The sequence below is a fragment of the Ochotona curzoniae genome, unplaced genomic scaffold (genome assembly GCF_017591425.1).
Source record: "Ochotona curzoniae isolate NIBS_2020 unplaced genomic scaffold, NIBS_Ocur_1.0 scaffold_2453, whole genome shotgun sequence".
NCBI classification, from domain to species: domain Eukaryota; kingdom Metazoa; phylum Chordata; class Mammalia; order Lagomorpha; family Ochotonidae; genus Ochotona; species Ochotona curzoniae.
In genome coordinates this window covers 32,752,914-32,764,861 of record NW_024467094.1, presented here as the reverse complement: position 1 = coordinate 32,764,861, position 11,948 = coordinate 32,752,914, and the positions used below count along the sequence as shown (strand labels likewise).

Genomic DNA, 11,948 nt, shown 5'->3' with positions numbered 1-11,948 from the left:
AGGCAGCAGGTGATGGCTCAAGCAGTGTAGTCCCTTCCATCCGAATGGGAGAAACCTGGATTGAGTGTCCTTGTTCTCATCTTTGGCCTCACCTCCCGAGCCCTGGCCACTGTGGGAAGTAAGCTAGCAGGTGGGAACTATCTGGTGACTTCTTTTTGTTCATCCCTGTTTCTCTGCCTCTTGAATATATTAATTTTTTTCTTCATGTAGATAACTCACTTTAATATTCTCTAAATAACCAAATATTTTCCAAATAATTTCTGTAAGTTTCATACTTAAAACATGGAAATTATTTTAGGTAGAAATATAGTAAAATCTATCTTTTACTCCGTTTCTTAAACAGAATCTACTGAATATAATGTCCTTTTTTCCTGATGACTCAGGCTCATGCCATAAATACTAGCCATTGTACAAGGCTGTTCATGGAAAATGAAATTAGAAGGCTGGCATTGTGGGAGGCAAAGCCACTGCCTGAGATGACAATATCCCATATGAGTTCTGGTTTGAGTCCCGGCTCTTCCACTTCCCAACCACCTCCCTGCTAATAATCTTCCATTTGCAGGTTTACCCCTCAAATGACCACAACAGTTGAGGCTGGGTCAGTCAGAAGCCAGGAATTCCATCCAGGTCTCTCATGTGGGTGGCAAGGGTCCCTGGTGCTTGGGCCAATATCTGCTGCTTTCCCAAGCACATTAACAGGAATATGGATTGTAAATTTATATAATTTATTTGAAAGGCAGAATTACAGCAAGAGAGAAGAAGAAGCAGAGAGAGAAATCTTTCATCCACTTACTCCCCAAGTGGCTACAATGGCCAGAACTGGGCTGGTTTGAAGTCAGGAGCCTGGAGCTTCTTCTTGGTCTTGTACATGCTTGCAGGTGCTCAAGTACTTGGGTCATCTTTCACTGCTTTCCCAGGTACATAAGCAAGGAGCTGGATCAGAAGTGGAGCAGCTGGGACTCAACCAGAGTCTACATGAGATGCAGACACCATAGGCGCCAGCCCCCCATACACACACATAAATATTAAAAACAGAAAGTGAAATACCACTGAATACTTTTGAAATTTAACACTAAGTGATTCCGATGTGCTCTACATGCCAGTTCAAGCTGTCACTTCCCAGCTCACCAGCCCACACCTGCAGGGCAGGCATACCTCTGAGCCTTTCCCAGACACTGGCTGTGGCAGGAAGATTGTGATGTTGATTTGGAGGCAGAGGACCTGATAAGTGTCTTTCACTTATCAGCTGTGCCATCTTGCACCAGTTACTTTACATTCCTGAACCTAGAGTTTTCTGATGAAAAATGAAAAAATTCCTCCCCAAAAGGCCCAGCTAATTCATGTGTGTGAAAGGCCAGCTAATTCATGTGGGGTAAAATGCTGCATTCCTTCTTCTGGTGAAATCAGAAACTCCCTTAGGTAAGATCCATTGTGATACTTATTGTTGGGTAAAGTGGTCTCCATTTTTAAGGAATGTTTGCTTGCTTGGGGCCAGTGTGATGGCTCAAATGGCTGATCCTCTGCCTGCAAGTGCCAAGGATCCAATATTGGCCTTGGTTCATCCACTTTCCTTCCAGCTCCCTGCTTATGGCCTGAGAAAACAGTGGAGTGTGGCCCAAAGTCTTGGGACCCTGCATCCATGTGGGAGACCCAAAAGAAGAAGATCCTGGCTCCTGGCTTTGGATCGGCTCAGCAATAACTATTTTATGGCTATTTGGAGAGTGAACCAACAGATGGAAGACCTTATCCTTTGTCTTTCTTTTACTCTATAAATCTGCCTTTCCAATAAAAATAAAGGAATCTTTTAAAAAAAATTGATTACTTAAATCATGAATAAACACCCACCAGGCCTTAATTCAGATCTGATCATTCATATGTATGGCTTCTGTGTTTTCTTTTCGTTTTTCCTTTGAGAGGTAAAGAGATAGACACCAAGAACTCCCAACTGCTGGCCCACTCCCTGGGTGCCTACAAAAGCTGGTAATGTGCAGAGTCCAAGCTAAGAGCTGGTGACTCAACTGAACTTTCTCATGTGAGTGGCAGGAAATGAAAGAATTTCAATCTTAAGACCAAATTGTTGGGAGGGAGCAGCTCTCAAGCTCAGGACTTCCCTGCTACAACCAGAATGGGTTAGTCACCCCATTAATCATTGAGTGATGGACTGGAGGACTGGAGGAAGGAGCTGCCCACCTCTGGCTTCCATAGCAAACCAGGCCAGCATGAGAGAGGAAGGCATTTCACTCTGGGTCCTCCTAGGGGCTTCATACCCTGATTACAGGGGCCCTCGAGAATTGAATGAAAACTTAACTAATGGATTAGTCATCAGAATGTCAGTGTGAAATATTTGTATTCTTCACTAGGGCAAGCCCTTTCCTGCTTAAGGTACCTGAGAGGGAACTGATAAGGAGTGAGCACTGGCAGGAACACCACTGAAGGGTACATTCTGTGTTGGATGGTTACTAACTACACTGAATCGGGAAAACTGTTTTCTAGAAAGATCTAGAATGTGAGGCTGCAGCAGTGGCATATTAGGTTAAACCTCTGCCTGAGATGCCAACAACCCATATTCAAGTCCGGGCTGCTCTACTTCTGACCCAGCTCCTTGATTACAGCCTGGAAAAGCAGAGGACGGTGGCCCAAGTGCTTGGGCCCTTCATTCACATGGGAGACTGGAAGAAACTTCTGAATTGCGCTTTAGACTGACCCAGCTCTGAACATTGCTACCACTTGGAAAGTGAAACAGCAGATGGAAGATCTTTCGCTCAGTGTATCTCTCTCCTCTAACTCTACCTTTCAGGTAAAAATAGATAAAGCTTAAAACACACAAACTAGAACTTCATGTCTGGTGAACCCCACTGACAAGCTTACCAACTAACCCATCCTTTTTCTGCAGTCAGTGCTCACCATGGGTCCTGACCTTGATTTGTGGTTATCTAACCTTTTTGCTGCATCCATTCCTCTTTCTAGAGTTATAGTCTATACATTTTGTTTATGTAACTCAGTTTTGTGTATTTGCCTACTGCATGTCCCAGGGTCTCTGAGGTCACATCATGCTGGAGTTTTCTAGGAATGTTACCTTTGTTTTGTTTTTAAAGCCTGTTCATTTATTATTCTTCTAGAAAGTGAATTTGAAAGGCAGAGACAAAGATCGCCATCTGCTGGTTCACTCCCCACATGCCTGTAACAGCTAGGATCTGGCGGGGCGGCCACCAGCAATCTGTAACTCAATCTAGGTCTCCCACGGGGATGGCAGGGACCCAAGTACCTGAGCCATCAACTGCTGCCTCCCAGGTGTGCATTAGCAGGACGCTGGAACTGGGAATGGAGCCAGGACTCAAACCCAGGTCCCCTGATATGGGCTGTAGCTATCCCAAGTCGGGACTTCATTGCTGCTGAAGCAAATGCATGCCTGAAACCTTCCCTTTCTATGCCAGTTTTCTCTTGGTTTAGTCAACAGGGGTTCCTCTCCCAGGCTGGAGCATTGGCCTTCTCTCCAGCTTTCCCATGGCAGCCTTGTCTCTGCAGGAACAGTGACTTTGGTGCTGGCTGATAGTCTCATACCACGGGGACTCTTCTTTCCTAGCACCATCTGTTGCCCTCATCCCAGAGGCCTCTGTCCCTTTCCACTGGACCTGGCACTGCTCTGTTTGACACACTTCAGAGTTTGCCAGTGGTCAAGAACGGGCTAGACTGCAGCCGGGGGATGGGAGATATGGAAATAACCTCCAGGGAGGGGCCTGGTTCTGAGTCTAGCACTGAAGTGCTTGTCGGGCCTGGCACTGGGACAGGAAAAGCAGGCAGCTTTGCCAGTCCAGTGTATCAACAGGCCCTTCTAGGTTGGTGATTTGTACTATATGGTCTAACATTGTTTTACTAGAGACCACCTGGGTATGACTGCCTGGGACGCCACACTCTGTTGAACTTGATTTCTGAGACTGAATGTAGCCTGGAGCTAGGCCAGCTGGCTGCTCAGTTCTAGCGGCCTTGTTCCACTGGCTGGGCCAGGATGTCCGACTCACCACTGACCACTTGAGCAGATGTCCCAAGTGATGAAACGCTGGTTGTAAGAGGGGTGGAATGGGGCTACACGACTGGAGGGTACTGAGGTCAGGTCAGGGGGACAGAAGTAGAAGATGGAGCTGAAGAGAGACCAGGTGTGCATGGGTTGTCATGAAGTCTCACCCCATCCTGGGAGCACAGACAGCTGGTGAGCACCCACCTGCTGGCTCTGCCTGAGACTCCTCTGCCACCCTGGCGATGAGAGTGACAGGCTTGTGGGCTCCCTGTCACCTCTCAAGCAGCTTGGGGCCTGGCTTCCAGCCTTTCTTGGCTCATCAATGGTCCTCTCTGTTCATCAGGGTCTGGCCTGTTTGTTGCTTACTCTGCTTGCATGCAGGGTTAAATAAGAGAAATGAGCTCAGGGCCAGCACTGTGGTGCAGTGGATTACGCTGCTGCCTGTGATACCATCATCCCTGTGGAGTGTTGGTTCAAGTCCCAGTTATCCGTTAATGAGCCTGGGAAGGCAGCAGATAATGGCCCAAGTCCTTGGGCTCCTGCCATGTGTTGGGAGATCTGGATGGAGTTCCAGACGCCTGGCTTTAGCTTGGCCCACTCTTTGCTGTTGTGTCCATCTGGGGAGTGAACCAACAAATGGAAGATCTCTCCAGAATTCTGCCTTTCAAATAAATGTAAACTTGGTAAGTGAATTTTTAAGATAGAACGGGCTCAAGGGAGGCAGAATGTGAGCAGGCCGACGTGCGCAAGGATGTATTCTGATGGAAAAGGAGGAACATGCACACCTGCACAGATCACTGTGCTCCTCAGCACAGGGAGAACGGCACGAGCACCCCTGGGCTCCTGCTTCACCTTCCTGCTGATGCCACCAAGGAGGGGTTCCCAGACATCCTGATGTGGGTATAGGATGCCAGTGACCCCCACCTGGGTGATGGGGACACCCCCTACCCCACCTCCAAGTGCCGAACCTGTCCTCTCTGCACATGGGGTTCAAGGTTCCCACTTTCCCTGACAACCGTGGACTCATGCTGTGGCTCCAAAAATTCTCTGAAACAGGACAATTCTGTAGCAGCTTTTAAGGTATTAGAAAAGGCAAGGGAGTGCAGTGATTAGGGACACAGATGTCAATCAAACCAGGGTTGACTTTCACTCCACCCTTTACTAACTGGGTGCCTCAGCCTCAGTTTCCCTACTTTTTTTTTTTTAATGCTCATTTTCATTTATTTGAAAGCCAGAATGATAGGGGGAAATCTTTCATCTACTGGTTTATTCCTCCAATGTCAACAACAGCCTAGATTGGCACAGGCCAAAGTTGGGTGCTTGACTCCTGAGTCTCTGATGTAGGTGGGTGTACTTGAGTCGTCCCCTGCTGTCTCCCAAGATACATGTGAGCAAGAAGCTGGATGAGAAGCAGAGGGGCTGGACTTGAGCCAGGCACTGCACAGTGTCTTAAGTCACTGCAGCACAAACACTTGCCCATTTTGTCTTAAAAAGTCCTTACCTTGCATACACAGGGATCCCACATGGGTGCCAGTTCATGTCCCGGCGGCCCTGCTTCCCATCCAGCTCCCTGCTTGTGGCCTGTGAAGGCAGTTGAGGACGGCCTAAAGCCTTGGGACTCTGCACCCGTGTGGGAGACCCAGAAGAGGCCCTGGGCTCCTGGCTTCAGATCGCTGCAGTTCCAGCCATTGTGGCTGCTTGGGGAGTAGATCAATGGATAAAAGATCTTCCTCTGTGTCTCTCTTTCGAATAAAAATAAATCTTTCACAATCCTTGCCACTTTATAGGGATGTCATGAGGATTAAGCAAAATGATGCACTCAGCATGGTGCAGGCATGCTTGTTGGCTGTCACTACAACCCTCAACTCTGGGTTTTCTAAGAGCCTAATGGAGCGCTGACAATGCCCTGGAGTCTACAGGGAACCTGCTCCGCTCTTCCCAGCCTGAAGATTTAAATCCCTGAGTACTGCTGCTTCTCTGTCATGTTTGCACCAGATAAGGAAGGTAGTAGCCATTTAAATACCTGGCGATCTCCTGAGGAAGGAACTATGATGCAATAGCTAGACACCACTTTCAGCCCTGCTTGCAGGTTATGGTCTCTAACTTAATGTTGCCACTGCAGCTGCCTGAAGCAGAGGCCTGGTGACAGGCTCAGCAGCTCCGCCCTGCGACCAAGAAACTCACAAGCACTCAGTCTGATTCCACTTGTCCTGGCTCACTGTTGAGGGCTGTAGTTGTAATGGGACACAGGACATACTGATGTGAGACAGAGAAATGGCTGGCCTGTTCACTGGCTCCAAGGAGGGCTCCAAGGAGGGGGAGAGAAACCCAGAGAACATCACACAGAGCACACCTTCCTCGCTGGGGGCCTCTGTGCCCTGAGAAAAGTTCAGGTGTGTCACCCCCCTACCCCCCCCCCGTGTTCTCCGAGCCAGGGTGGGAAAAGCTGTGCTAAATTCAAGAAACTGGAGGTGGGGGCAGCTGCTTGTCAGAGTGAGGGACAAAGAACAGACATTGCTGCCTCTTGCGGCTTGAGGGCTGCACAGAGACCAGTGACTTGACTGCTTACCAGTGCTTTATTAAAGATAGTCTCATATGAGGAGAAGTGAATGCGTCCCCAGACCAACCAACAGAGTACATGGACGAGTGCATGAGGAAGTGACGCATGAGGTCCCTGATCTGTACAGAGGGGTGGTCGGGCGACCAGTAAGGCAGATGAGGGTCCTGGGCTTGGGAGACTCACTGCTCCTGGGTGCCCCAGGAGATGTAGTCCGGCCGGGTGGCTGCATGGTACTCATCGATGAGCTGCTGCACAATCTCCCTGGATGTGTCCATCTCGTCAAAGTTGTCCTTAAAGATGTCCTCCTTACGGAACTGCTCCATGAAGGCCTCCCGCTTCCGTAGCTTGTCGAACTGACGACACGTCCGTTCAAACAGCTTGGGGATGGTGGAGAGCAGGGGGTCACAAAAAAGGTGGAGGAACAGAGTGGACCAGAACCGAAGGACGTAGGCCAGGCTATCCCCCAAGCCAGAAGCAGGGCCAGTAGGGCTCTGGCAGAGGGACAGAGCAGCCAAAGAGCAGCAGACTCACTGAGGAGATGCTGGTGTGGTTGGCCATCATGAGCCCGCTGACCCGGTGGGCTGAGGGCAGGTAGGGAGACTTCCTTGACAGGGCCACCTGGATGCTGGCCGGGCCCCAGGGGATGAAGTTGGCTAGTTTGCGCTCCCGGATCCTCTGCAGGCTCTTATGGACCTGGCAGGCACAGGGAGGGTGAGGGTGGCCTCTTTCCTGGAGCCCTGTGGCTTCAGGGCTCGAGGGCAGGTGGCTCTCCTACCTGGGTGGGGTCCACCTCCCCCTGGATGATGTTGAGGATGGCGATGTAGCAGTGGTTAGTCTGGCGGTCCCGGCCTGTGGACACCATCACGTTCTTGGGCTGCAGCAGCCTCCGCATGACGTCCAGGACCGTGGTCTTCCTCACACTGGCCACCTGAGGCATGGGACAATGGGTCACAGGGGTCAGCAGGCAAGGCACCATTCAGGGACGCAGAGGAGGCAACATGTATGTCCTGCAGACTCAGAGCAGATGCCGTCTGCTGTGGGAGAAGCATCTCCATGGTTCTCAGCCCAGCAACTCCCAGGGTCCCTGTGCCATCACAGCTGATCACACGCCCTCTGTGTCACAGCAGCTGACCCCACGTCCCTCTGTGCCACCACAGCAGCTGTCCCCATGGCCTCCCAGGCCACAGGATCACAGAGCAGAGGGAAGATGGAGACATGGCAGTGAGGCCTTAGCTTGCTCTGTGCCAGTCCCTGAGCATGAGGCCTCTGGGCACTGCCATGGGAGAAGAGAAAGGCTGGTTCAGGGCCCGGCCTGGGGACCCTGATGGCTGCTCTTACTGACTGGTCCGTGGTGAGGGGGGTGTAGCCGGTCATGAGGAAGTGGAGTCGGGGTGTGGGGATGAGCGAGGCAATGAGGCCGATGAGGTCGTTGTTCATGTAGCCGGGGTAACGCAGGGTGGTGGTGCTGGCTGACATGATGGTGGACACCTGGGGACGGGAAGGCGTGTCATGGGCCTGACCTGGGCAGGACCTCCCTTTCGCAGAAGCCCTCCAGCAAGAGGGCGTCCGATGTGATGGAGTGGGGCTTACCAGCTGGTTGATCTGGGAGAAGGACGGGTTTTGGATGTGCAGTCGGTCAGTGGCTATCAGGTTCAGAGCTGTGTTGTCCAGCACCACCTGGGGAGAGAGAGAAGCATGTGGCCCGTTTATGGGATGAGAAATCACAAGGCCCACCTGAGCCCGGGCTCCCTGGCCTTGGCTTTCATGGTAAGAAAAAGCCATCTAAAAGGAATTTGTGTACATGGTTAAAAGACACATTGTAAAGGGTTCAGAAAGGCTGTATGGACATTCTAAAGAAATTATGTATTTATTTACTTATTTAACAGGCAGAAACAGAGCTGCCATCTGCTGGTTCACTCCCCGAATGCTTTCAAGTGCTGCAGGCCAAAGCTACATGATGGCAGGAGCCTATGCAGTCTGAGCCATTGATTGCCACTGCCTCCCATGGGCTGCTTCAGCAGAAGCTGGAGTCAAAGCTTGAGCTGGGCATTGAAACCGGGCACGCTAGTGTGAGACACAAGCACCTTAATGCTAAATGCCCAACAAAACTAGATATCGTAAGTGTGTGACAGGGATTAGCAGTGGGGACAGGCAGACCCCAGACTCACCACGCAGTCTGCGTTCTGGGTCAGCCTCTTGAGTGTGAGGAGCGAGTTGTAGGGCTGAACTACCACATCGCTCATCTCGTCCTGGTTGGGAAACACCGAGTAGGTTTGTACCAGCTTCTTGGGGTACCTGGTGGTGGTGGAGGGAAGGGATAGAGCATCAGTGCAGCAGACCTGAGGCTTGGCGAAGGAGCTCCCCAAAAACTATCCTGACGTTCTTGGGGTTATTGGGGTGTAACCTTCAGTACTGAACGGGAGACTTGACTTTAAAACAGCGTAGTCCCAAAGAGCAAAGGCAGAGAGGCATCTTGCTTGCTAGGGTTCCAACTGCAAAGCCAGCCACAATCCCCTGACCAAGTCCCAGTACTGGGAGCTCGGGTTCTCACAACTCACTTTCCTCAGCAGGGAGGAAACACAGGCTCTTTCTGCTGAAGCAAACAGGGAGCACCTCCGTCGCTCCAAATACAGGCTTACCTGTCGTTCAGCCTCTCCAGCAGGTAGGAGCCGAGGCCAGAGCCTGTCCCGCCAGCGATGGAGTGACACAGCACGAAGCCCTGTGCAAAGAAAGGGCAGTCAGGGCCTAGGAGTCTGGTGGCAGGTTTTCAAACTTGATCCATCTCATCATCTCATGCACTCCGATCTTCTCAAGTGCCTCCCCCTTCCCTCCCGCAATGCTGTAGGTGACTCTGCCCCATCCTGGGGAAGGCCCATGGCTTCTGTCCAGTGCACAGGGTACACAAGTGGGCCTGGTGCCTAACAGGGACTTGAGGGTGTCACCCAGCCACCAGCTCTCCTGCCAGGCTCACCTCCAGACTGTCGCTCCCATCCGCCTCTCGGTCTATAATGTCAAAGATGTCCTCGTGGATCTTCTCCCCCTGTGCAGGCACGGAGAGGGCCAGCGTGGGACAGGGCCGTGGGATGACAACCTGGGCCTTAGCAGAGCCTGATCCCCTCAGAGGCCTCCAGGTCCTTTGTGGGAGCATGGCTGCCTCACTTTTCACCTTTCTGAGGCTGCACATCACAGTGGTCCCAAGTACGCTACACACAGGTCACCTGGGGTCCTGTGCCAGCTCTTGTTCTATTAAGGGGCTGTGGGCAGGTTACTTAGTCTCTCAATGCTCTAGTTTCTGCATCTGTACAATCAGTGTAATAACACATCTCTTATCTACAATTCTTGGGGGTGGAACAGTGTTGTGGTGCTGTGGATTAAGCCACTGCCTGCAAGGCCAATATCCCATAGTGAAATGCCAGCTGCTCCGCTTCTCAGCCTGCTTTCTACTAATGCATCCTGGGAATGCAATGAATGACGGCCCAAGCACTTGGGTCCCTGCCACCCAAATGTGAGACTTGGATACAGTTCCTAGGTCCTAGCTTCAGCGTGCACCAGCCCTGCTTGTTGTGGTCATTTAAGGAACCAGTGGATTTAAGCTCATTCTCTCTCCCCCTCATATTCTGGGCAGCCTGGCCTAGCTCTGGCTGTTGGGAGAATTTGGAGAAAGAACCAATAGAAGATCCCTCTCTTTCATTGTTGTTCTGCTTTCAATAAATACATAAATTTTAAAAAAACAAACAGGGCCCGGTGCCGTAGTGTAGTGGTTAAAGTCTTCATCTTGCATGCGCTGGGATCCCACATGGGCGCCGATTCTAATCCTGGCAGCCCCACTTCCCATCCAGTTCCCTGCTTGTGGCCTGGGAAAGCAGGCAAGGATGGCCCAAAGCCTTGGACCCCGCACCCATGTGGGAGACCTGGAAAAGGATCTGGGCTCCTGGCTTCGGATCAGCACAACACCGGCCACTGAGGTCACTTGGGGAGTGAATCATCGGGTGGAAGATATTTCTCTCTGTCTCTCCGTCTCTCTGTATATATCTGACTTTGCAATACAAATAAATAAATCTTTAAAAACAAACCACAAACATAAAACGGTCTATCTCCACTGTGATTTGTTGTTGCTAAGCAAGCCCTAAGTCTTCACTGTCTGAGTTTTTTGGATTCTGAAAAGGCAGACAGGAGCCTGGGAGGCTTAAACCATTTGGTAGAGGGAAGAACTTAGAATGGCCCAGCAGATTAGTGATACTGGCAATCTATCTTTAACTCCCCACAGCCTCTCTCTCCCCCCCTTCAGTATTCACACATCCCAGAGCCCATGCAAAGTCAAAGGGCTTCTCCCCTCTCAGGGACCTGCAAGTGGTTCAAGGAAACAGCAAATGACCTGGGAGAATCCGCTAGCCCAGTTGTTGCCAGCTCCGCCTCCATGTTCGGACAGGTAGATGTTTTCTGGGTTGTAGAGCTTGGCGTAGGGAGAGTTGAGGATGGAGTGGATCACCCGGGGCTCCAGGTCCAGCAGCACGGCTCGTGGGATGTAGTGCTCATCGTCTGCCTAGGAGCAGGGGTCCAAGGAGGGGCCCTGTCAGCCAGCGCCCGCCTGGTCCTCAGGCCCCCAACCCTCGCTCATGCCCGCCCTCCTGCCTCAAGCCAGCCTGGGCAGGGAGATTTCCGGCCCTTCCCTTCAGGCCCCTTGCGGGTTGGGGAGGCCCTGGTAGAGTCACTGGGGGCACCTGGTAGAAAAAGACATCCTTGCGGTCCGTGCCCTCGGTGGCAAACTCCTCCACGATGCCCTCCGGGCTGATACCATGCTCGGCGCACAGCTGTTTCCAGAACTCGAACCCAACTGGAGGAAGAGGTAGGCGGGGAAGAAACAGGATATGTAGGGCTGGGCAGGTTCCGAGTGGGAGCCTGAAGACTGAGAACCCAGGTCAAGCTGCAGGACTCGCCTGCGAGTGAGACACAGGCTGCCTGACTGCGACCGGGCAGGGGAGGGCCCCTCGGGGAAGGGCGACGGGACCCCGGGCTCAGGGTCGTCCCACCTTCCGCACTACTACGATTCTGCAAAGGGCAGCAAGGTCCCACTGCAGCTAAGCAACCTGGCTGGTGGAGGGGCCGGAGGTTCGCTCACTCTGATTGCCGCACTGGCCCAATTGCAGCGTGATGATCTCCCTCGGCATCGCTGCCAGGTACAAGCGTTGCAGTCGCTCCCGCCAGCAACGCCGCCGCTCGCCGCCCGCTCGTCGCAGGACGCAAGCGTCTCACACCCCGCGCCGCCCGCGAACTTTCTCCGCTCCAATGAGAGCCGAGTTCTGCTTCCTCATCCATTCAGCTTCAATCCTGCGGACTGCGCGTGCGCTGCCCTAGACTCGGTCTCCGCGCACT

The 11,948-nt window shown here is 52.1% G+C and overlaps 1 protein-coding gene across 1 annotated transcript; it reads right to left on the bottom strand.

Annotated features, from left to right (window-relative positions):
- Nucleotides 1-6,589: 6,589 nt before the first annotated feature.
- Nucleotides 6,590-11,805, bottom strand: LOC121170209 (tubulin gamma-1 chain). The gene is made up of 11 exons (XM_041001224.1): nt 11,695-11,805; nt 11,297-11,409; nt 10,951-11,118; nt 9,547-9,615; nt 9,215-9,294; nt 8,744-8,870; nt 8,166-8,252; nt 7,914-8,063; nt 7,351-7,503; nt 7,107-7,268; nt 6,590-6,952 (listed from the first exon to the last, which is right to left on the bottom strand). Exons 1-11 carry the CDS (start codon nt 11,741-11,743, stop codon nt 6,755-6,757), a joined length of 1,356 nt encoding a protein of 451 aa, XP_040857158.1. The 5' UTR covers nt 11,744-11,805; the 3' UTR covers nt 6,590-6,754.
- Between the last annotated feature and the right edge of the window lie 143 nt (nt 11,806-11,948).